The sequence below is a fragment of the Bacillus rossius genome, chromosome 13, assembly GCF_032445375.1.
Source record: "Bacillus rossius redtenbacheri isolate Brsri chromosome 13, Brsri_v3, whole genome shotgun sequence".
NCBI classification, from domain to species: Eukaryota; Metazoa; Arthropoda; class Insecta; order Phasmatodea; family Bacillidae; genus Bacillus; species Bacillus rossius.
The window spans coordinates 6,585,915-6,611,678 of NC_086340.1; the positions used below are offsets into that span (position 1 = coordinate 6,585,915).

General features: G+C 39.2%; 2 protein-coding genes across 5 annotated transcripts; one reads left to right on the forward strand and one right to left on the reverse strand.

The window, feature by feature from the left end:
- Positions 1 to 994: 994 nt before the first annotated feature.
- LOC134538150 (baculoviral IAP repeat-containing protein 7-B-like) lies at positions 995 to 15,123 on the reverse strand. 4 transcript variants are annotated; one of them, XM_063379194.1, is made up of 5 exons: positions 14,874 to 15,123; positions 11,648 to 12,006; positions 8,613 to 8,786; positions 5,385 to 5,566; positions 995 to 1,200 (listed from the first exon to the last, which is right to left on the reverse strand). In XM_063379194.1, the coding sequence occupies exons 2-5, from the start codon at positions 11,973 to 11,975 to the stop codon at positions 1,177 to 1,179; spliced, it is 708 nt and encodes a 235-aa protein (XP_063235264.1). In that variant the 5' UTR covers positions 11,976 to 12,006; positions 14,874 to 15,123; the 3' UTR covers positions 995 to 1,176. The 4 variants fall into 4 exon arrangements, with proteins under 4 accessions (XP_063235264.1, XP_063235266.1, XP_063235265.1 ...); XM_063379196.1 differs by having other exon boundaries at positions 995 to 1,203; XM_063379195.1 differs by having other exon boundaries at positions 11,648 to 12,050.
- A 1,346-nt stretch (positions 15,124 to 16,469) lies between these two features.
- LOC134538634 (peroxisome assembly protein 12) lies at positions 16,470 to 25,000 on the forward strand. Its single transcript, XM_063380068.1, has 7 exons — positions 16,470 to 16,823; positions 17,823 to 17,931; positions 18,359 to 18,692; positions 19,732 to 19,885; positions 21,245 to 21,330; positions 22,755 to 22,904; positions 24,401 to 25,000. Exons 1-6 carry the CDS (start codon positions 16,704 to 16,706, stop codon positions 22,870 to 22,872), a joined length of 921 nt encoding a protein of 306 aa, XP_063236138.1. The 5' UTR covers positions 16,470 to 16,703; the 3' UTR covers positions 22,873 to 22,904; positions 24,401 to 25,000.
- Positions 25,001 to 25,764: the final 764 nt, after the last annotated feature.

Sequence of the window (25,764 nt, forward strand, 5' to 3'; positions counted from 1 at the left end):
TAATACTGAAGTAAAAAGTTAGATTAGTCAGCAACAATAATTATAAAAAAAATGTCGGTTTTATTAATTTAATCTTGAGGGGGGAAAAAGTGATTTTATGTAATCTTATTACACTTCAGTTTTCATTCGCATAATTTCCCAGAACCAGTTACTCTACATATTGATCTTAAAACATTTTTTGCAAACTGCAAAATCCAATCCAAACATTTGATGAAGAAAGTGGAAATTCTTTTTTCAATGCTGTATTTGCAGAAAAAGTGATTAAATTAGCTCATTTTTACATATTTAGAACCTAGTTCTCACATTTTTGTTGTGAACAGCAACCAGGTAAACTGTATTTCAGTTCCGCAATATTACAAACACATGCGAGTTAAAGAAAACTTAGTAGGTAATTCAGTAAAACAATGTCTAATTTCACAAGGATTGACATTTTAAAACTTTTGTCACCCTTGAAATTCCATTTCCATTGATAAAGTTTTACAATTCTTAAATGGTTTCATTCAATTATGAATAAGTGGAACTGTGGTAATGGAAAGAGAAAAAAAAAAAGGGGGTGGGGGGGTAAGAGATTCTATGATTTTTAAAATAAAGACATTTGTTTATATGTTACCATTTAATTAATTTATCGTGTTTAATTTTCCTTTGAAGTAAAAATAAATCAGTGCTTCAGATCCATAAAATTATATTTAAACAGGAAAAACAAAATTGCAGATAAAAGCTGCAAAAATATTATCACCACCACAACTGCTAAACTGGACAAAAAAAAAAACCTACCTATTTACAGCCTAGTGTGAAATGCTAGTGCAATGATGTGTTGCAAAATACAAAAATTAATAATGATTAAAATGTGAAAATTCCTACCATGTTACTGATACATACCAAGGCAAAGTTTTAAATAAGTTAAACACAATTACACACACACACACACACACACACACACATTATTTTATGAAAGCAAAAGATATCCTAATATAAAAACTTAATACCTATGTAATTTTTGGTGATGTTAGCAAACGACAGAATACGGCGTGTCCTAATTACTCCTCGAAATTGTGGCCAAGCAAAGTCACAAGCACTGTTCCGCACGGCTCCTGATTGGCCAGAGCCACGCTAGGTGGGTGCACACAGAACACGATCGCAGTAACTTTGCGCGAAGGAATGCATCTTCCACTCTTATCAGCTCCCTGCCTCAAGAAACTGCTACTGCAAGCAAACAAACAAAAGCAATTCAGCTTCACATTTGGACAAGATGATATCTTATTTTGAATAAATGAGCTCATTTTTAACTGTTATACTATCAATGTACGATTAAACTTTTTCCTTTCAAAAAAAAAAATTACTTTAAAAAAATATATAAAAAACAGTACACACAATAGAATTGAAACTTGTTTGGCAATTCAAACCTCAACTCTAAGTAGGGTATATCGTAAGGGGTAAAACGGCAGAGAGAAAGAAGACAATTTTCTAATAATGATTAATTAACAATGAATATTGTTACTCGTGTCGAAATACACCGTAAAGAAAATCTGTGCGTGTTACTGTTTCCTCAAACAATTCTGCCATTTGGAACACGCCAAAATCTCTGAATGAAATATGAAATTCACAACACGCGGCGCTATCTACGCGGGAAATGCACATAGCCACGTCACTTACCAGTGCCGCCCTTGTAGCTGCCCGTCACAGCTTGACGACGCAGTTCACTATGCTTTACACGCACCGCTGAGATATTTTGACTAAACAATTTATACTTGCTCCTTACATATTTATTAAAAACCAACACAGACTAGTCACTTACGCACTTATTTAACCATACAGTGCAATGTTAATTTTTTTTACACAAAATGAAAAAAATGGCATATATCGCAGTACATTTTACTAAAATAAAATGTGCTATCCATACGTGGGTAAATACGGCAATACAGCAATTATGTTATTTTTATATCTGAACTATATCTCTGGAAAACCCCAGGATGCAACCGGAAGTTTTCTACGACGCGCCGCCAGCATGCCCTTGCATACACTTTGAGAACCACTGCCCTAGGGCCTAGACAGTGACCAAGCTGTTCGAAGCGCAGGAAGCCTAAGATGTACATAAAGTTCTGTCCCTGCCCGAACACGCAGGGATATTCACCTTCGGACAACCTCGGGTTCATTTATATATATATTTATATTTCTCTGTTTATTTTAATGTAGCTATACTAACCTAACTAACCGTCCATAGTGTTTTAAAGTGTTTTAATGTAGCTAACCTAACCGACCACTTTTAATATTTGAATTCATTTTTTCCTGCGCAAAAATAAAACAAATCCCGAGGTTGGCCGAAGGTGAATATTCGGGCGTGTTCGGGCAGGGACAGAGCTTGATGTACATCTTAGGCTTCTCTCGAAGCGCACTATCATCTCAGAGGTCTCGTCAACTTACACCTCTGCCTCACATGCCAAACTGGCTCTTTGATTATATCCTGATCACTACTTATATGTGATTTTCCTCGAAACTTATTACATGGTAGTTCTTTAGCATCTAGAGTCCATTTTTTTCAACACTTACTTATCGTTACTTGGGTGATGTGAAATATCACACAAGTGATTGTAGTCATGAACACTTGTGTGGCTTTTGACTGCTGTTAGTTCAAACAAGATTTTATGGTTTTATATTTCGTCTAGAGCTGGGCCGATGCCGATCCCCGATCGTAATAATCGGCCGATTTTGTTAATTTTGCCGATCATAATGATTGGCAAAACGTAGCCGATTATTTGAGCCGATCATTGGTCTCCTACTGCAAACTTATAACATTGAATAATTACCTATACCTAACAACTTTCCATGTTTGTTTACGGTACTTTTCGGGAAGAAAATTTGATTATTCATCGAAAAATAATAGGCTTTAATAATTTAAAACTAACCACACACGAAAAAATATACCAATGAAGTAAACAAATACCGTAAGTTTTATAAACATTGAACAGTTACATACCTAAGTATCAATTTCCACGTATATTTACGGTACTTTCGGTAAAATAATTTTCCATTATACTATTTGCAAAGTCATTTATCATTTACGAACCGAAAACTATGTATTTGTTTACCATTTACGGTTAATATTACCGGAATGGCGAATGGCGACTGTTGTTTAGGTTGGTTATGTGACGCCAGAGATTAGAGTGACGCGCGTCGCGCGACGGAATTCGTACGGATTAATGGCGCTAGTAGTTTTGTGGTTAGTAAAGAACTACTCTTCGGGAATTCATCTATTTAGTTTTTTCTCGCTAAATATGGCCTATTGAAAGTTTTGTTTAGCGAAATTAATATTCTTATCCTGTTTAGTGGGAAATAGAGCTTAACTTTCTTTTGTATAAAAACCTGGTTGATGAAGAGTTTTGTTTCCCACAGTAAAACCTCGTTAATCCGTGACGCGCTAATACGGGAATCGGATAATCCGGGACGATTTAAAAGTGCAGAAAAAAAAGAGAAGCTAAAATTGTCAGCGCTTAAAATTAACCGTCACGCGGGCCGGCGGCCGGCAAACAATGCAAGCCATTGCGTGGGCCCAAAATCTGCAACGCTGTTTGTACCGACCCTAAGTGTCGCCCCCCCCCCCCCCCCCCCCCCCCCTTTTCAACTGTCACATTTGTCACTCTTTAAACTTGAGGGAGATGTCCTGACTTCTGCTTCCGGTCTCCCGTTTGTTCGAATGTTGTTTCACGTGCTGCTGAGTTACTTTCCGCCCGCCAACGCACGGCAGGCGCCTGGCGAGTGATGTGTCTGTCTGGCATTCGGCTGGTCGAAGGGGTGGAGGGGGGTGGGGAGCTACCCAAAATTTATGTGTACAAGGTCAGCACGATCTTATCTTTCTCTCTTCGGCTGCTGTAAATGACAGTGAACTAATGGCTAGGCAGTGCCGTATTTTTTAAAGCCGAGACAACAATTCGAAGGCGGCCCTTACCGTTAACCGATTATCCGGGTTTATTATTTTTTTTTTTTTTTTTACAGAATTTCAATTATCCGGGCATCGGGTCCCAATGAACACTAATAATGGGGAGTTTACTATTTTTATCCATCTGCTGCCAAGGTGCAGTAAGCCTCGGGAGATGTTACGTCACATGACCTTGGCCTTAACCCAGCTGCACGCTGGTGTCTGAGAAGCTTGACAAGACCTTCCGGGCTTACCTGTATAATCGCTAGTCCGTGAAATTTATGTCGTGATTTTTAAGTAATCATGTCAATGAAAAGTAGTTTTGTCTGGGAATACTTCACCGTTTATAGTGATCCGTCAAAAGCAACATGTAATCAGAGGTACTTGAAAGGCTATAATCGGCTCAGAAGATCGGCAAGATCGGCAGCAGATGATCGGCATCGGCATGATCGGAAAAATAGGTGATCGGCCCAGCTCTAATTTCGTCCAATTTCATTTTTAAAACAGACAATTCTGATGTTGCTTTTATTTTTATACACGTAGTTTTGGAAAACATACTCAACAAAACAGTGGTACTATTTATACGTTGCATTTTTACAATAAAAAAATTTGTAATAAATTGGTCAAAACAGATACATTCAGAATAAAAATAAATTAGTGAGCACTTGCGGTTTAAAAGTGATTCAATAAGAGATGAACAATAAAAAAATTAAGTTAATTTTTCTGATCCATGCACTTGGGTAAAATCTTTTGTCCAGAAATAGACATTTCTTTAATTTTAAAACATTTAAAGATTACTTTTTTTTTTAAGATCTGAATCAAGTTTTGGTTAAATGCTACTTAATTCTTTGACCATTTCGGAGATATATCTCGCATTAACTTGCATTTTGGTTTAATTGTAATTCACCGTATAATCTTGTCCCCAGCTATCAGATAATATTTAGTAAATATCTGTTGATAAAATATGATATAAAACATAAAATGCAAGAAAATTATCATGATAAATGTATGGGAAAAGCTCTCAAATGATAAAATATGAGTAACCAACGTGGCACATGAGACTAAGCCTTGAAACTACGGGTAGAGACCGGAAAAATTCGCGAATTCATTTCGCGATAGGCTAAAATACAAATCGTTATACCTCGGTGCTGCCTCTGATATTGGTTCACAACTCACCTGGATGACTCCGGGCCAGTGAGAAACGCCCGACCAAAGCTTTATACGAATCACAGGCTGCTAACGTTGGGACGTCTCACAAGACAGCAAGCAGCCAATGAGTGGGTGGCATTTGACCGAGTGTACGTAGAACTGTGGAGTTCATCCTGGAGGTCACTGAACACGCGAATTTTTCTGGTCCCTACCTATGGGCAATAACCGTGCAATGAGAACACAGTTGAAGGGCCGGTGATCATCTTCCCGACGGTGGAGCGTCCGGGAGCGTCGAGGTAGGACCGGCCGGGCAGCTCCTCACCTTGGCAGCGGAGAGGGAGGCCTCTTTGGCGCAGGCCTCCCTCACAAACACGTCCCCCTTGGCGCGGAGCACGAACAGGCAGTTGGGGTACCACAGCGCGTGCTGCGACCACGGCACGTCGCCTTCCTCCCAGTTCTTCAGCGGCCCGCCGCAGTGGAAGCACACGGTCTCGTCGTCCTTGCCTGCGACAGAACACTTCTGCTCTCACCGGCCCTGGCGACTGTACAGCTGAACTTATCAACGAGGAGGCCTCAGCGAATCAACCAGAGCTCTCTTCCAACATTCGATCCGACTCCACCAGGAAATTCGCTACACTCGTTTCATTTGAAGCTTCGGGTTCTGGTGCAAAGCCTTGCGTTTTTTTGCGAAGCTTCAAAACGTTGGAAGCCTAAGATTCGCTTGTGAAACTATTTTCGATTTATTTATTTATTTTTCTGCTGCAAATGTGTTGCTCGAGCAAAGTTGGTTACTCGAGAGAAAAAAAACACAAGAAGGCAATCCATTAATCACTTAATTAGGTCAAACATTTCAAGAGCTAAACGATTTTTAAAATTCAAACTTATATTTTATAAAAAATAAGTGTAATACAGCTTCGCAGAGAACAATATTCACAATCCGATTCTATTTTGTGGATATTTAAAACATTCAATTTGATATTGGCTTCGCATGAAAAGAAACTATTATCCACACAGGCCTATCAACTTGATCACCCGACCTGGGGCCCTATGCTGGAGTTTTAAGTCGTATGCGAGTTGCCAGCCGAGTGGTCTTTTCCGATCGGTTTGATGCTTTGGTATGCACGAACTGTTCCAGTTTACTCGTGTGCGACTCGAGTGTTCGGAATGGAAACCGAGGGGTCCAACTCGAATGAGATAACCATTACGAATGCGAAAAGTCACGAAAACAGTGAAAATGGCGGAGTGGTTGGATGTTTTGGACATTGAAGAGCTTGAATTAGCTGAAATAGAAGCAGCTAGAAACCCTCGTCGATTCCTAGAACGGAAGGATGCGTTTGAACTGGACGACAACAAATTTGTTAAGTTGTTTCGTCTTAACAAGCGGTGTGCCGTAGACCTTATTAGCAGTCTGGAAGAGGTTATGCCGGCACCTTCTCGTACAACTGCACTTTCTGTTGAAACTTTATGTGCTTGCTTATGTGTAGTTTCGGTGACAAAACAAATGGTTCGTTAGCTGTCAGAGTGCAATGTTATGCAGAAGGCAGTTAGGCCTGTAGTACATTTTTAATATAATTATTGACTGAAGTCAAACACTAAAGCATCATTAACACAGAATGGCAGTTTATCCCTCCTTGGAGCATACCTGAATTAAGTTACCAGTTACAATAAATAGCTAATCAAAGATAAACATAGTAAACCCCCTGTTTAAGCATTATACAGGTTTAAATAGGTAGGCCTATTTCAGTTATGTTAAAATGCTTGGTTTGTTCCTGTGACAGTGGTAATAACTTGGCATATTTAGTTTCAAGTGTACGTCTATGTCTTGTGTGTATCCACATTAAAATTAGCCTATGTAGCCTGCTCCCTAACGCCAAACTGAACATTAATGGTTAGGCCTACATGTTCATTACAATACTGTAAACACAACACTAGTTAAGGCTACTTATTCTTAATTTTGGTAAATATGTAGAGTAGCGGTATTTGCGGAAAAAAAAATGCTAAAAATCCGAAAATACTTTTATTATATGCTCTTTAACTTCTTCTTTTCAATAAACCCGGCGGAGATAAGAAATTCCACATAATTTAGGAGATATCGAATTTTTTAATATTCATATTTGGGCGATATTTGTTTAAAAAAAATTAAATTCCGAAAATACTTTTATTCTGTGCTCTTTAACTTCCTCTTTTCATTAAATACGGCGGAGATAAGAAATTCCAAATACTTTAGGAGATATCGAATTTTTAATTTTCATCACAATACCTGTGCTTTCATGCGGCATTCACATTTGTTGCTTGTTTACGAGTATGAATTCTTTTTTTTCGCGACGTACGTGAACGACATTATTTTCTACTAATGGCAAAGGAATTGTACCCGCCTCTAACTTAGGCGAGTTTTTAACGTTTCAAATTTTAATGTTTTGTTATTTTGATATTGTTGCGCAAGTAATAAGTAAAAAAAAAATTACGTGAGTTCCTACTGTTCAGCCTTTGTCCTGGTTTGTTAGGTCAGGTCAGCTACATTATAAATACTTTAAAACTGAACAACCATTAAAACTAATTCATATTATTTTTGATGTCAGTTTAGTTTGAAAGTATTTATAATGTAACTGACCTGACCTAATCGACCATTTTAATTAATTAGGCATTCACGAACACACGGCAAAATAAAAAAAATGTTTTGATAAAGAGTTTGTCTTCTTCCTACCAAACACGACAACAAACGAAACGGCGATCGTTGATTGGCCAGTTGGAACACGAGCAGAGTAGCCATCCTGACAAATTCACAGTTCTCTCCGAATTCCCACAATCCACTCGACTTCTCCGTCTCGAAGACTTTTGTGTAAGTCGCATGCGACAAGTAGCACCTCGAGCATAGCAAATGTCGAACACACCAAGTCGTATGCGAGTTCATCACTCTACTCGACTCGAATGGTCTATGAAGTCGAACGATTTCGAGCATCAGGGCCCTGGGGAAAGCAAAAACTCGAATAAGACAGATATATTTATGTATAAACAGAGTTCATATAAAAAAAAAGACCAAAATCTCCTGTATTAAAAACGAAAATAGCATTAGAATAAAACCATACAATCTTTGTCATTGGACATTACTGTCACTATTTGACTGTTGTCGATAGGTGATGTAATGACACACAAAAAAAAAGGTGGGGGTGGTTTCTCTGTAAAGTCGCTTTACGGACAATAATTTTACGTGATAACGTCATAAGAAAACATTGATGAAAAATTGCATACTTTTTAATTTTCAAATATTATTTACAGTTTTTGCAAATTTAATTTAAATACTTGTTTCAATATAATCCACGAAAAATTAGTTAAAAAAAGCCCGCCTTAACCTGTTTGATATCATGGAAGATTTTCTCGCACGGTGGTTGGCCGGTTCTTGCACGCTCGGCCCAGCTCAGGCGGAACGTGACAATGAGTCATGCTTTTACGTGCGTGCAGCCGGCGCGGCGTTCATCGACTTATAAGACGTTATCGCGTCAAAACAATCCGACGAAGGACTCGGGACTGCTGCGACGGCACACGTGCTCACCGGTGTGGTAGAAGCCGGCCTCGCTGAGGCTGGCCGGCTCCTGCTTGGCCGTGGTTGGCCAGCCCGCGAACGAGGAGAGGCGCGCCTCGTACGAGCTGTACTCCGGGAACGCAGGCGCGCAGATCGCGCCCAGCGTCCTCAGGGACAGGTCCCCCAAGTGGACGTCGTACACCACTGCAAAGTACCGTCACGTGGCCTACTGCAAATGTACCTTAATTTATACCACCCCAAAACAAGTAGTATCAATACATATCGATGGCTTAGAATGAAAACCTTGTATCTCATACCGAACATAGGAGGTTTTCTTCACAATGTGGAGTGCTACTGATATACGTGGTTTCTTTTTTTCTCGATAGAAAGCAGTAGGATGCACATTTTATTTCTTTCAGCCAAACATTTTGTGAGATACGAGGTTTTCCAGCCAAAAACATAAAAAACGTATTTTCGTCCAAAAATTGAGATACGAGGTTTTCATTCTAAGCCATCAATATAAAACATTTTTAATTCTACAACATTACAAATACTGTGTTTTATCACATAATCGTCGCCCATTTTATACTAAAATCAAGTTTGAAAAGTAGGGGTGCGACGTTTATGCGGAAAAAAAAAATTTTTGTTGGTTAAAGTTATTCATAAAAACAAAACCCATTCATGGAAAGAATGTTTATTTAAAAATGGAGTTTACAAGAGCACGTTGAACAATTTAATTTATGAGTCATGTAACAAAAACCTTTCTTCAACTTTAAATTGAAAAAAACAAAAAGTGGATGCGAGCTTGAACTAACGCATAACTATCGTTGTAGTACACACTTACCACAAAAGAGTGCAGGCCATCAAATGTATTTAGCTCGGCACTCGACAGAGAGCACGCGTTGCATGCAATTGACTAGATATCAATATTTGACTATGTTTGCGCGCTCTATACGGAAAGCAACATAACCAAACATGAATGATGCCAACTAGTGCTGGCTCCATTTTTATAAGCGGTACATTGCGGCGACGCAGACGAACAGATAAAGGTTATAACGTTTAAAAACGTCTTTAAAAGAAAATTTACACATCAGACAACTTCATACTTCCGTTCATGAAATAAGTAAGAGGTAATTTCCAAATAAATATTAGATTTATACTTTAAAATACATTGTTATATACGGAAAAGATACCTACACAAAGCGCTCGGAATCTAATAGCGGGACCAAAAACATCATGCGACGTTTATGCGTGTGCGATGATTATGTGATAAAAGAGGGTAAAGAGTAATTTATATACTTGTAATAAATAGCTTAAATTTTCATTATATAGCAGGCCTCCCTAAAATCTCTGTAAGTTTTGAAGCCAGGCATAGAATTTAGGAGCCAGCAATAAAAAATATATATTATAATTATACTTTTTGTGATCAGTTATACATTTAGATTTTATTCAAGCATTTAAGTACTAAACTGTACCTATAAGCAAGTTATCAGAGTTAACTTATTTCAATTTAAAATACTGTCCAGGTTTCTTTTATAAAAAAAGATTTTTCAACAAAAAAAAATGGTAAATCTACATGAGGAGGTATCTACTCAAGCATTAATATTTCTCATAAACTACTATACAAATTAGATATCAAAATTAAATGTGCCTAAACATTATCAAGTTTGAAAGAACTATAGCAATGTTGTGTTATAATGGGACCAATTTTTAAATACTTAGCTCTAAAATCACACCGAGAAGAAAAATCAAAATGCACAGCCAATAGGGAAGTGATTGTTCCACTCTAAAAGGGACTTAACACATATATGTTGGATTTTCACATATTTATTTATTCATAACTTAACTTTGGACTTTAGTGTTTAAAAACTGGCCCCATTGGCCACTGCAGCACACATAATATTGTGATGACATTATTTCTTAATTATTCTTCTTGTTTGCTTTCACTTAATTTTGGTACTTTTAACCCTAATCAAACTTAATTAAAGGCCCCGCTCATATGGACACACACAGTGTGCACACATTTGTTATATGTTTAAGAAAATCATTCAAGAATTCGCTGAGTGCAGATGAGTACAAGTTCAGTTTCAGATTTTTCTTAAACAATAATTTTAGAAGAGTACGAATGGCTGAAATGCCTCTTTCTACAATAAATTTTAGACATGAAACATGCAATACAGCACTCAAGGGACCTGCATTACGTTACACCTTTATATTTATTCTTTCGCCATAAAATGTTATGGTTACTGAACAAATCTCACAGTCGGCCTACGCACGATGAGAAGACTGCGCCCCAGTCCAGAGGCGACACCGCGCTAGAAGAACCAGCAAGTGTGGCACTTATCATCCTGCCTCACCAACACAAACAGGCATCTTAATTATATTTTCTATAAAAAAAAAAAAAAAAAAAAAAAGGGTGCGTGTACTTAGGTGCGCGGGTGAGAAGTCACTCACTCACATTTGTGTGTCTATGAAACATGATGATTTTTTCTGCAACTTAAATTGTAATATACAAAAAGGGGTATTGAAAATTGAAACAAAATATGGCGACACTACAAACTGTCAGGATCTTTATTTTTTTTCTTATTCTCTACTTAGTTCCTTACAATAGCGCGTTCGAGTGCCACGCATTCGCTCTCGCTCTGTCTCTTTCTATTCCCCCTCCTTGTTGGAAGTTGCATCTTAATTATATTTTCAAAAAAAAAAAAGTGTCCCAATGTGTACCTAATTATCTTTGAAAGATTTGTGCAATGTGAGTGCATGACTTGATGTAAGTTTTTGGACATACGCCATTGCTAAGCACATGTATGTCTGTAGACTAGGAAAACTACAAAAACCCACCTACTTAATATTTTTTTTTTTGTCTTTCGGGTTTTTGTAGTTTTCCTCTACAGACATACATGAGCTTAGCAATGGCGTATGTCCAAAAACTTACATCAAATCCCAGTGTGTGCCCGTGCCACAAGATGCTGATGAGGGGACGACAGGAGGGCACGGACCTCGCTCGCCGTGCATGCTGCTGAATAAATGTGTGCCTAACGGGGAGACGACGGGAGAGCACGGACCTCGCTTGCCGTGCAGGCTGCTGAAGCCGCAGCTCTCCAGCGCGGGGCCCGGAGCGTCGCCCCGCCCGCCCAGCGGCACGTTGCCCACGGGCCGCTCGCGCAGGAACGGGCAGCGCGGGGACTCGCGGCGGTGGTCGGCGACCGCGCTGTCCCCCTCCTTCCACTGCCACAGGGACACCCCGCAGAAGGCGCAGCGCACCACGTCCCCCGAGTTGGTGTAGTAGAAGCCGTCCCTGGCCAGCGCGCCCGGGTCCATGAACGGCACGGGCCACGAGCGGAAGGTCTCCAGGCGCTCCGCCTCGCGCTTCAGCTGGCAGCCGGCACTCATCCCCGGGGCTCCTCGTGGGACCGACCCCGAGCTGGGGCAAGGTCCGGAACCTCACTTACTCCGTCCACCGCCAAGCTTCCAACCACGTTCCTTATTACACACTGCACTATGAAACCTGACACGAGATTGTAAGGAACAAACACATATATTAGTAGAGACCTGCAAGATTCGCGGAATCGATGGCCTTCAGGATAGACTGCACATACCCCTGTACACTCAGGCAAATAACGCAAGTTCATTGGCTGCCGACTTGTATGTCGTCACAGCTGGTTTGTCTGTGATTCGATCCTTCCTTGGTTGAGGGCTTATAACTGGTTGATATTCGTCCAGATGAACAGTAAGCCAATAGCAAAATTATCTAAGAGGTATGTGTGTTTGAATTCTAGCCTATCACCGAATGAATCCGCGAATTTTGCAGGTCTCTATATATTAGTATCTTTAAAACTTGAAATTACTCTTTACTATGACTATTTTAGTTCACCAAATATATTTCAGGGTAATTTCACTACCATAAAGTTACATTTGGTATGTTCCCTAATTTTTCATGAAAGTAACTATAGGTATGGGTTTATGTAAATTTTGTTGCATGGTGCACGTACACAGTAAAAAATTCACTCTCGTCTTTTATTTCATAACGTGCCTAAATAAGCATAACTTCAAAAAAAAATGCTTTCATGGTCTGGATGGAAGTTGACTTGAGCAAGGGGCTAGTTTCGATGACTTTTCCAGGATTTAAAGTAAAATCCCTGACTTTCCAGAATGTGGCCACCCTGTGGGGCTGTCTCTGCGGTCTCTGTGGCAGGATGTGGGGTGGGGTAACTGCCGGGGAGGATCCCGGGAAGTACGGGCAGGAGCGTAGAAGTCCTTGAACAGGCGGACGCTGGGATGTGTTGCTGCAGCATGAGACCCATTCCTGGCGAAGGAGGGGCGTGAGCTGGTGTCAAGTCCAAACAGAGGACAGTCGGACGGTGATGTGAGGAGGGAGAGAAGGAAGGGGAAAACGCAGAGACGGTCCTTGACGGCTGGTAATCTGGGGTGGGGCATGTTGCACGGTAGTAGGCACACAGAAAGGCTGGTCAGGCTATTTTAGGTTGTCAGGATAGGGGTGGGCCGATAAATAGGCTGCAGAAGGAAGTTTGTAGGAGTAAAGATCAAGGGCGTAAGCTACAAAAGGTTCGTAAAAGGACAGAGGGATAGAAGCATCCCTTCTCGGTGATGTCTGGGACGAACTTGAAGGAAAAAAGGTAGCGACGTAATGGGTGCGGGATGTTAGGAGATTGAAGGACCTTTAAAGTGAAACCTTCTTACCACGGGGCAGATGCCCAACAGCAAGAATTTAAAGATCAGAATGACGCAACTGAACAATTTGTCACCACTCACCACCTCCGGCTAGCTCAAATTTGGTGATGAGTGGAACATACAGGTTGCAGGTCACGAAGAAAGAAGAAATTTATACGCAAAGTTCGATGTATTACCTGTTTGTATTTATTTATGTAAAAAAAATCACACTATAAATTGTACGACAACACAAAAAAAACTAACTGTAAATAAAAAAAATAATACACCACGAGCCATCGCTCAGCCCGCCGCCCGAACAACGACCGCTCGGCCCGGTGCTCGGACAATGACTAAACTTTACAGCCTTCCTTCTTTGTGCAGGCAGTGTCCTGGGCTCGCTGACATAATTTTCAGCCAATCACGGCGCATGGTAACAGAGGCTTCCACGAAATGCTTACCTCTGTTCCCACGACGCAGCGATTTTGTGTCTTTTTCTCACACTCCCGTGACCGTGACACACACGCCTAGCGTGTGAAACAAAGCCTCGGTCGTGGAGAAAAATTAAGGAAAATCACATCAGCATGCCTTCCCACACAAAGAAGCCAGCAAAAAAAATCAGATGAAATCAAGATGGTGGTCTCTACTAAATAAGATGGCTGCCTCCGGCACACAACGATGGTATATATTTTTTATTTTGATAATAAATTTATTTTAAAGAATCCGGTGTAACGAAAAATTGTAACAGGGATGAGTAGGGTGTTCGATGACTATGTCATTGTAACAGAGGAGTGGGAGTGCTAGATGGTGTATTCGTAATGTAGAGGAGTGGGGTGTTTGATGCGTAGGTTTTTAATTAAAATTTTATTAAATAATATTTTTTAAATTTTATTTTAAAATTTTGACTACCTATATCATTTTTTTATAATTTTTTAAAAATTTTTCATTAAAATAGTATAATAAATAAAGATTTACAAGATGGCGGAATGTTCTAGATTACTACAACATCTACATTACCTAACTAAAGTTCTTAAAAAAAAAAAATTTAAAACCCTCAAGTTAAAACAATGAATGTCTGCAATCACGTGATTACATAGGTATTGTAATTTAAGCTGAAAACTGTTATTTTTCACAAACCAGTAGGAATTAAGAAACCATCCTTTCAAGGTTAAGTCAGGAATGTCTGAAATATGTGGAAAACATACATTGATTTTGATTGATTGTTACACTTGCGATTGTCCTTTAACAGGGAAGTAATGAATTGCAGCTGCAGCATGAAAGCACAGGTATGTATTGTAATGTAGGATACAAAAATTTAATATTTTTATTAACTAGTAGGAATTACAGAACTATCACTTCAGAGTAACTTTATTAACGTGTGTAGTGTGTGAAAACCATGTTTTCCGATTTTTTTATCTTTCCGTTCTATAAAGCCGCGATATCCGAGTATTACCCCTACAGGTACACGCGCACACTTTGCGCTTATGCTGGCGGAAAATTATGAATAAAAACTAAGAGAGGGGAGAGCAATAGTTGGAATTCAGAACCGTGCAGTTTACAATAGATCATATAATAAAAAATTAACCAACTTACGAATAAAATAACATTGTATAATAAACTTACCAGTAACTTATTGGTCTTCCATTCTAGAACCACTTACTAAAGTAGGTCTACAGAACTGTAATTCGATTCAAAGAAAAATTTTTTCTAACAGCTTGTCGGCTAAACCGTTTAAATTGTTATATTTGTATTCAACAGTACAAATGCCCAATTCTGCTTCATGATAAACAACACAAGAGCTGAGACGCACACGGGTCAAAACATATTATTTACAAAGAAGAAGGAAAAAAGTGTCAATAAATTGTATCCTCAAGATAAAAGTCTAAAGGTTAAACCATAGAGTGCACTATCTACTAATACTTTACCTGGATATCATAAAAGTAGCAGAACATGCTTTCCTTTGAGTATTATATATTTTATTATTTATTTATTATTTATCTCCATTTGACCGTATACATATTTTTAACAAAAGGTAAAAATTTTACACACCACATTCGTGCAAGAAGTGGCACCCATTCCACTTACAAAAATATGCCAACTAATAATAAAGCTTCTCAAGAAGGTATTAGTAAGAATTTATTTCCCGGCCAGATTAATTCGAGCCATGATCGCGGAATGAGTGTATTGAGAAGTTTCGCAATACAGTATAGCTTGTGTATTTGTTCCAGATGGTATTTAGAATACCAGTAAACTAGTGTGCAACACCCCTGCAGCCTAGCAATTAACCTGGCTAACTTAGTCTCAGATCAATGGTCAGTGGTTATTGACTGCAAGGTAGGATTTTCTGAGGATTGAGGAAATGGCAGTTAGGTTAGGTGCTACTATCAATATGCCGTAGAGTGTATCGATGCGCCCCTGCTGGATGACTAAGAAATGAGTAATGATAGCTTCACCACTGTTGGAAATAATCTGAAAATGGAGGGAAAATGCTATAGGCTGTGTGCCCCGCTCACGGACTCCGCAATCGCAAAGCAGCAGGCTGAGCGAATCCATAGAAAAACTAAGACAAGCAGCAACTTGGCAGCTAACCCAAGTAATACGAGTGCAGGTTCGAGCCCTGCCCCGCCAAACATTGTCCCACTGGTAGAGAAAATACAGGTGAAACCCCTGTCCATGTTTGTAAACTCGGGTGTTAGGTACCCAGTTTTCAAAGTTATTTATTTATTTTCTTAGCACCAAATAGACTCAGTTGATGAGCAGTGGCTCTCTGAATATAGGGCCTGTCAACTTGCACTGGACAGAGCCCTACCAACTTGAAAAGTGATCGTGCATCAGCCGTGGTAGTAAGCAACTGCAACAGCGGATAAGTGTACCACAGGGCAGTGTGCGCACTGCACAAGGCCAGGTTCAACTTTCCATGCTGTTACAGAGGGATGAGATCCCCCAACAAATTCGTTTCCTGCCGCATACACAGCAGCACAGACAAAGAATTCATCCAAGATAAATTCAATAAGATGCAGCTGCCTGCTCAGAACTCCTGGTTCTTGATGAACATGCAGACCAGGAGCTCGATTAACAAAACTCGAAGTCGAGATTCCCAAAAGCATAGAGCCTAAGCATAAACAGGCATATGTTGATATTGGATTATGATATGATAAAGGTGTTTGACCCTATGGCTGTTGGTGTAAGCTGTAGGCCACATAGCGAAAAAAAAGTCTTCTTTGTATGTTTACAAACATTGCTTACTATACGATAAAAATAGTTGCAAATTTGAACAGAAAGTTAATATAAGTATAAACAAAGAAGTTTTTTTTAGTTGTATCCAGAAGCCGTTAATCGTTCCTAAAAAAAAAAAAATATTAAGTGTCTTTGGAGAGATGTTAAGTTCAGCTTTTTGCAATATTTAATCGGTTTTTATCAGGTTATGTTTTATATAAGCCAATATATGAGAGAATGGCTGAGCGGGGAGCAAATGTCACGTCATCTCTACAGATAAAACCTTCAATATTTGAATTGGTTGCCCAGGAATCATTGACCGATGCTTTGTATCCTGCGTATAAAAGGATTTGCACTGTAAGTACATTGGAAACCTGGGACAAACTTTTAAACTTGGATTTGATTTTGATTTTATATGTTACTCTCGCAATTGGGCTTAGACCCGGTGGCACTCACTTCCCCCCCTCTTTTAATGTTCTCCTCAGATCCCTGGCATCTCTCACCCATAATAGCATTCGTTCATCAAGTTCATTTCACTCCCTCCCTGTTCTCCCAAGGAAAGTGTTCCTATCGCTTTCCATTCCCGTCAGTTTCTTTCTGGAGCTTCCAACTGCGTTCTCTCTGCCCTTTTTACCCACCTCTGGATACCCTAGCCCTCATCTCCCTTTCTCGCCTTATACAGTCTTAATAAACTGTCCACCCTTCTCCTCCCTTGTGATGTTTATCACCCTAGCTTCTTAATCATCTCAGAGTGACTGTGCATTTCCCCCTCTTGCCCTTACTTTCTCCTCCACATACCCACCTCGCTTGTCTACACTGCACCATCACCAGCTCCGTTACCGCAGTCTCTAGGTAGGGGTCCCAGATCACAGCCGCATACTCCGTCGCTGGCCTGACCAATGTGGAGTGTCTTCTCCCTTGCCCTCCTCCCTGCCCCTTGCAGGGTCCTGCCAAGCAGCCCCAGCACCTTCGCACCCTTACTCACCATCAGCTGAACCTGTTTGCACAATCCCCGGTTATTGTGCAGGGTTACCCCTGTCTTTCCGTTCTAGCTGTACACTTCCCTCATCACCTCGTTTGTTTTTAGTCTGTTTTAACTTTGGGTTCAAGCAGGCTGCACCTTCCTCTTCCTTGTGAATCTTACCACCTTTGTTTTTTTTTCAACATTCAGCGACATCCCATTCTCCTTTGCTAATGTTTTATACATTTAATTTTTATATGTGCTTTGCATAAAAAAAAACTAGTATTTGTACAGGCCCAAAAAAAAATATTGCATGTATGTACACAGTGCTTATTCACAATGGGCGTCAGCTGTTTTGTCTTTTAATATATATATATTTTTTATTCATATTTCAGTGGCTGGCAACCAATTTCCCAGAAAAATTAGGATGGCTTGCCAGGTGGTTTGACGAACTTTATTTGGCGTACAACGCTGGAGTCGAGCTCGACAGTTTGCTCAGCAACGGTAAGACTGAATACTTGCTGATTTGAACCAGTTGCGTTTCGGAGCCTCTTGGAAGTCTCTGGAACCCGGCTCCGTTTATAAAAAAAAATTAATCTATAGCAGATGGAGCAGAAGTAAAGTAGTTGTTTGAAGTATTAATTGCTTAATTAATTCCTGCTTGAATGAATGAATCTGTATGAATAAGAGAGTTTTTGTCTCCAGTGCGGGACTCCTGACTTTGAAGCGATTTTTTTTGGCTTTAGTCTTAGTTTTTTTTGTTAATTTATTTTTTTTAGTGATTTTTGATTCTAATTTTTTTTATAATCTCCATGGCAGCCTACTAGAGCCAGTATTTCTGTCATTATCTTTGCCTTCATACCATTATAGAGGTTCCTTCCGACATGCAGTGCGACCAGCAATGAATGAGGCTTCGCGGTGTCGGTTGCAGCCGCGTCCTACTCGGAGCACTTCTACTCGCTCCGGAGGGTGAGCACGCGCGGGGACCGTGCCGGGAGGCTGAGCGCGGCCCAGCTGTGCTGGTCGCTGGCGAGCCTGTGTGCACTGCCGTACGCGCGGGGCAAGCTGGGGGCGACAGCGGGCCGCCGCTGGGGTCTCGCGGCCTCGACCCTCCTGCTGGAGGGGGCCTCCCTGGTGTGGCTCCTGGCCTATCTGCGGGGGCGCGCCGCGGCCCACTCCCCGCTCCTCTCCGCCGCGGGGCTGGCCCTGCGCTACTCGGCTCCCGCGCCGGAGACCCCGCCGGTCCGGGGCGCCACTTCCTGGACGTACGTGTGTCTACACTCTACAGGTTACTCTTAGTCACAAGGAAGTTACCAATTTAAGTGACTGGTTATGAAAGTAACCATATTAAAGTCACTCTTAGTCCCAAGAAAGTAACCAATTTAAGCGACTGGTTATGAAAGTAACCAAATTAAATGTCTGGTCACTCTTAGTCACAAGAAAGTAACCAATTTAAGTGACTGGTTATTATATTAACCAAAATTAAATGTCTGGTCACTCGTAGTCACAAGAAATTTACCAATTTAAGTGACTGGTTATGAAAGTAACCAAATTAAAGTCACTCTTAGTTCCAGGAAAGTAACCAATTTAAGTGACTGGTTATTAAATTAACCAAATTAAGTGACTGATTATGAAAGTAACAAAATTTAATGACTGATTTCTCTTAGTCACAATAAAGTAACAAATTAGATGACTGGTCACAAAAGTTACAAAAAGTCTCTATAAATAAACGTAATGGTGTTCAAAGTCATGGAACATAACATTTCTTTTTACTAACTGGAATTTGGTTTTTTTGACGCCTCGCCACATTTTATAGCTGCACGTTAAGTTTGAATAATTGAAGACTGTCTACTTGATCATGTGCAAATCATCTCTGGCAACTTAAATTTTTTTGTTTGCTTTTCAACATTTTACTTTAAAGAATAGTGCGAGGGTCTATTGTCAAAATAAACAATATATTTTTTTTAAATCTATTTAATAATAAATTATGGCATTTTTCTATTCCCATCCATGTGTGGTGTTATTGTATGTTTAATTCTTCTCTTGTACAGTCAATTAAAAAAATTCGGTATTTTATATTCAAATGGTTTTAGCAAAGAACTTGTATGCAACAGAGAGAAGTGTACTAATCTTTACAGAGTAGAGAATGTCATACCACTCCGTGATGTTGGGAGTTTCGGTTTCTCGCCAACTTGAGATCCGCCCGTGATAAGCCGGTGGTGAGCGAGCCTGGCGGGCGGAGGGGACAGGGGGACCGTCTCGGAGAGTCGTCGAGGATTGTGGTTGTGGTTGTGGTTGTGGCAGCGCCGCCCCCCTGCTGCTGCTGTCCGTGCTGCGGGCGTACCGCCGCTGCGAGACGGCCGGGCTCTTCTTGCTGCAGTTCCTCCACGCCTGGGAGTCCGACCCGGGCCGGCCCCGTCTCGGCCGCCTGCCGGTACCGCCCCCGCCCCCTCGCCCGGTGAGTCTCGCGTCCCCGTCCCGGCGGAGGACGACACGGTCCGTCCTCGTCGGTCGCCGGACACATGATCTCGTGGTTCAATTTCTACAGGCCGATTTAATTTTTTTAAAACGGGAAAATACGAAATACAAAATTTTGTACAAGTTATGTTACTGTCCTGAAACATTTGAAAATATACACTATTTTAACCATCACCAAACATACTTATAAATTCAAATTATTGAATTTATTTTTATTAATTTACAAGTTATGAAATTTTGATAGGTTTTTAGAGGATAAGAATTTTGGTACATTTTATTATGTGGGAAAATAGCTATATAGACACAATACTTTTTTTTTTGGTATCTTAGTGTTATATAAAAATACATACAAACAAACAGAGAAGAAAAATTCGTAGAACATCCCTTTTTTTTATGATTTTGAAAATAAATTATGAAGAAAAAAATCAGCCTTAAATTTACCTAAATTGAAAATTATGTATTTTGTATACAAACAGAACCAGCAACATGGATAGGCACACTCTTATGAGCCGGAAAGAAACTAACTAACACTAAAAATCCCATCTCACTAGCTTTGTTTTACAGAAAATATATATTATTCAATTATGGCTAATCAAGGCTGATTTTTCTTCAAAAGTTAATTTGAAAATTATTCAAAAAAAGGCTGTTTCTATTTGTTTTTTTTTCTTTACGATATTTATTGATGTGATTAAAATAAAATAAAACTGTAACACTAAGTTACCATCATGTTTATTGTGTCTACATATTAATGTAAAATGTACCAAAATTCTATTTTTATAAAACCTATATTATTTCATAACTTGTAAAAAATAAATAATTTAAATTTATATAAAATGTGTGGTGATGGCTACAAAGGTGTAAAAATGTACTAAAAAAAATATATTTCCATGTATTTGAGGAGAGGAACTTACTCATACAAATTTAGTTATGGTCCTAAACTGTTGACAGGTACTGTACTTACGTGTCTGGGATGTGGACTTATGTTCGTGTGGGGTTGGCCAAGTGGTGGAGGGCTCAGATTACTCTTCTTCCTCGAAGACGATCTGAGCTCTAGTCTCGACTTGGTCAAGTTGTATTTTTCGCAAGCGGGAAACACATAGCGGTTAATCGATGTGTTTTCTTGGAGTGTCCTGGTTTTCCTTCCCCAGTGTTTCTGTCATTGACATTCTCATTTTTATTTTCTTCTCTTTGTCGTCTCCAGCGACATTAAATTCGACGTGACTTTAGGTCCTGTATTCATTCATTCACTCATTATTTTGTTCATTTAGTTAATTTTTTGTAGTATTCACTAGTTGTTGGGTGTTTGAGGCATCGCACACCTGTTTTGATTCCATGCCAGTCGGGAGAGGGCGGGAGAAGCATAGCTGGGAAATGTCCCGTGTGCCTGCTACGTCCGAGCGTACCTACCGTCCTGCCAGTCAGCGGGTGAGTTCGGTAATTAAATAAAAACTCTCACTTTATGTCAGTTTTAAACATAATGTTGGATTACACATCTTGAGAGGTAAATTTTTTTTTCTTTCTTTTGCATCACACAAAGAAAGCCTTTGTGATAACATTTGCAAGCTAAAACAATGAAACCCTTCTGAGCTAGTGCGAAACCTTTGAATATATATACTGTATAGAAGTCGCCAGCCCAGGTTAAAATTTCTAATACGGTTTTGAGGTAGTTGGTTAATTCACCGCCGCAATCGCCACCATCTCTAGGGCATTGACTTGTGGTGGTCCCTAGCGGACAAGTGTCGAACTCTTCAAACACCCCTTCCCCCTCCCGTTGAACGACGTTGAGCTGCAGTGAATGATGGTTGGGGGGTGCGGGGAATGACAGCGGGCGACAGTGCTGCGCTCTAACGTCTAAATAACAACTAAGACGATACAGAGCATTATGGCAGCGCACTGCAGCGGTGAAGTTCCTAAGCTGATCATCATACGCTTCTGAAAAACGTAGAGTAAATCCTATCCACTCGCGACTTCTATACAGTATATATATTCAAAGGCGAAACTAAACTACGTATTGATTCAACCCTACTATTTTTACATTGAAAGGTGAACACAACTGAATATTTCCATTAATTTATAATGATTTCTAATCAGCACAACCTTAAAAAAAAATTAATTATTTACGTTCTAGTAGTGGTTTATACAAATTTGCTTACAAAATGATTTTTAACATAGCAAAATAGAACTAAGGACATTTATTTACAGGAGAAATCAAATGCAGCTTTAAACTTATAAATAGGATAATTTAACACTGTGTTTATGAGAAAATTGATGTAGAAGTAGATAAAGCGATGTAGAAGTAGATAAAGCAGTTGAGTATCTGCGCTGGGGAAACATATCTCTTGGAAATGTTTTAAATTATTTCACTTTTTTTATTTCTTTCACAAAAGTGCCACCACGATCTATGCAAGTTTTAATACAGCAGATTACATAAATACATCCTTTAAAAAAAATTTGGGTTAGAGTTTATTAAAAAGCAAAGACTTACTGATTGATTATCAACCACATTTTTTTTTTTGTTGGCACATCATATTTGAAATGTTAAACCACCATGCCTATGTTTGTTATGTTGGTATGTCGCATTGTCCTACGTATTAGTTTTTGGTTGCTTGTATGGTTCATAATTTTTTGCTTGGATCACATTTAGTTGATTCCATCACCAAAAATAATCTTGCTAGCAAATATTTTGCGCGGGCTCATAATGTCTGTGAGCGAGATCCTCCCATGGACATACATTGTGTGTTTGTATTATTTTTTGTATAGTGCAGTGATTATGTTGTCTCCTCTGCGGTTTACCACACTGTTAGCCAAGGAAAATGTCGGTGAAATTCTAAATATGTACTTTGTTCCAGTTACGTGTTCTGTTTCCGTTGTATCACGGAACATCTTTCTGCAACTTCGAGATGTCCGGTAACCAAGCACCCTGCGTTGGCCACTGATTTGATCAGGCTGCATGACCTGAACTCCTGAACTCTTCGAAGTTAACTGCACTAGACAATTTGGTAATTTTTTATTTACTTTTTTTTTTTTTTTTTTTTTCATTTTTTAAGGAATGATTCGTAAGGAAAATATCGTTTGAGTATGTAACGTAATGATTGGTCACCGCTCGGTTCTTCATTCAACTTCTCATCAGCCACTTATGGAGTACGTTTTTCCTTGGACCTAACTTCCGCTAATTGTACTAGCATTCCTTCTCGAAATTGTCAAGCCTACGAATAGTTATTCTTGTGCAGTTGCAGGAATGCTTTTCCGTCTTAAACTTTCTTTCTTGATACATACTATTTCTGTCACGTAGGCCAGTCTTCAGTGAATTGTAAACATAAGATTGCAGCTGCCGACAGTCACTGTAAATGATTTAATTTAATTTAATTTGGTTTTTGAATCTAATATATATATATGTATATATCTGAAATATATTTTACAGTAATAAATAAAATGATGATAATTTACGTCAATCATCATTACGCCAGTGTTGAATGAAGCTACAAGACTATAACATCTTATTGATGATTCCTTGGAAGAAAATTCTTGATGTTGATTTTTAATTGAAGTCGGAAAGCCTCGATTCGATTTCGACTTTTTCTAAGGAACCCCCTTTTAAATGGGTAGTCTGATCACTTGTGCTTTCTTTTAAGCTTCCAGATGACTAATGTCTAGTGCAGTGGTTCCCAAACTTTTCCTGATGGCGACCCACCTTTCCTTTTAGGAATATCTCCACGGTCTATCGGTCCATGGTGGAGTTAAAAAACCTTATTTGTATCGTATCCCTATATAGTTTACCATCAAATACTGCATATATTTGCTTTTTTTTTTAAGATACCGTTTGATTATTGATAAACAATTTGTGTTTTGATTTGAAAATGGTTGACAAAATATGTAAGCACTTTGTAGAAAAAAAAACAGTTATTTATTTAACAATAGATATGTGTTCACACACAATTCGATTTGTTTCAATTTTTCTTATCTTTTCTGATGGTTTATTCGATGGTATCTGATAGTTTTAGGATCGAGTCGCGACCCACCTGTAACCCCTTCCGCGACCCACTGGTGGGTCGCGACTCACCGTTTGGGAACCGCTGGTCTAGTGGAAGGGGTGGTTGCTAGTCCTGAGGTCAGGTTATGCTGATCTGAATTTACTCTCCGAACAGTAGTTATAAAAATCTCATTCACTAATAAATGAAGAATTTACAACATGAAACGCCAAATATCATAACATCACATCTTGATGGGGGTCTTCTACTTAAGTTGCAGTGTTCATAAAACTGTTATGCCATGATTTTTTTTTTTGTATTTGAGCTGGTTAGAACTTTGAAACTTAATTATAATGAATGTGAAAAAGTTGGGTAATTTTAAACTTATTTATCAATAGTTTTAAGTCTTGATTTTGTGTACTTTTGATCTTTGAATGCCTCTGTTAATGCCAGTGTTAATGCCAGTGTTAATTGTTCAATCAGTGAGTGCATGTAATATTGCAGTAGTCTTTCTGAACTGTTTGCAGATTTGTTGGTTACTCTTATCACCAGCTCCAAAGCACGAGGTGCCTACAGGTTACGAAAGACGCAACTTGAACGGGTGGTCACAAGAATCACGAAAATAACAGTGCTGAAAGTTGTGAAACTTCAATTTCCAGCAACCTTTCATAACTTACATTTTGTATTCTGATGCCTTACTTTATTTTCTAGTTACAAATTAAATATAATTAGTTGTAGACTTCCTCTTAAATCATGCAGAAATAATCTCTGAAAAGGTTTATTTTTCTAACATAAAAATTACTATGTTCCTGTGTAAAGAAGATATATTTCATATTATTTTGTGGTATGAAAATTGTAAGTAAATTTTATTGAAAACTGGTTCACCTACTTGTACACTTCCTGAAGTCATTGCAGACTGAACATGCTCAATTATCAACAATTACTAGAGATGAAAAACTTTTATCAAGTTTGCTATAGATGTTTTTATTAAAATATTTTTTTTCCGTGGTGAGAAAACATGTAAAATACTATTTTTTTTTTACAAATTGTAATAACTTTTTGTGAACTGTACCTGTAGTTGATTTATGTGAAGATGTATGTTAAATATTAAAATAGTTTATTATTTTTAATGATGTTGCTTTATTCATGGTGCTTCCTGGGTACATTTTATTATTATTTTTTGCTTTGGTGGTACATGACATTTACGTATAGTATCTTCTTATGTAGGTTAAACACAAATGAATAAAAAAAAAATTTGTTCATAAATTAAGCTAAATATGGTTTTCAATTTGCAATATTTCTAATCAAATGTTTCTGTATACATTCTCATTTCCATCTGAGTAGTACAATTTAAATAATGTTACAAGATTTATTCTATTTTTCAGTCACTTAATATTTAATCTGCATGTCATGCATATTTACTTAAACTATAAAAATTAATCTACAAGCCATTAGGCTTTGAAGTAAATACTTATCTATAGTGTCAGGTACCGCGCGGACATATTTAACAACCTCCCCCCTGCCGCGAGCTGGGATATGCAGCCCGCACAGCGCCGGAGGTGGTTGTGGAGGGGAAGGGAGGGGAGATGAATCATTCATCCCGGTTGACGTCACAGCGCCGCAGGGCGGAGCAACACAGCGTGTAGCGTCGCGTCGATTAGCCCCGCGCGAGAGGGCGCTGTTACTACCCTTGTAGAGGGAGGGGGTGGGACAGAGCACGTTTGACGGAGGTACTCAATAAACATAGCGACGCCGGCGCTGCCTGGAGCGAGCGACGCCAGTGCGCCGGCCATGATGGTTGAAGCATGGGCGTCGCAAGGATATATTTTTTTGGGGGGGACTTCAATTGATTTAGTTGTTGGGGAATATCCATCCCTTAGGAAAAAAAAAA

Coding starts and splice junctions, on each gene's coding strand:
- LOC134538150 (XM_063379194.1), bottom strand. CDS start 11,975: ATGAGTGCCGGCTGCCAGCTGAAGCGCGAGGCGGAGCGCCTGGAGACC. Junction 8,787..11,647: donor CAGCCTGCACGGCAAGCGAG/GTCCGTGCTCTC, acceptor GGTACTTTGCAG/TGGTGTACGACGTCCACTTG. Junction 1,201..5,384: donor CCTCCCTCTCCGCTGCCAAG/GTGAGGAGCTGC, acceptor TGCTTGCAGTAG/CAGTTTCTTGAGGCAGGGAG.
- LOC134538634 (XM_063380068.1), top strand. CDS start 16,704: ATGGCTGAGCGGGGAGCAAATGTCACGTCATCTCTACAGATAAAACCT. Junction 17,932..18,358: donor CGACAGTTTGCTCAGCAACG/GTAAGACTGAAT, acceptor TGTCGGTTGCAG/CCGCGTCCTACTCGGAGCAC. Junction 19,886..21,244: donor CGCCCCCGCCCCCTCGCCCG/GTGAGTCTCGCG, acceptor ATTCCATGCCAG/TCGGGAGAGGGCGGGAGAAG.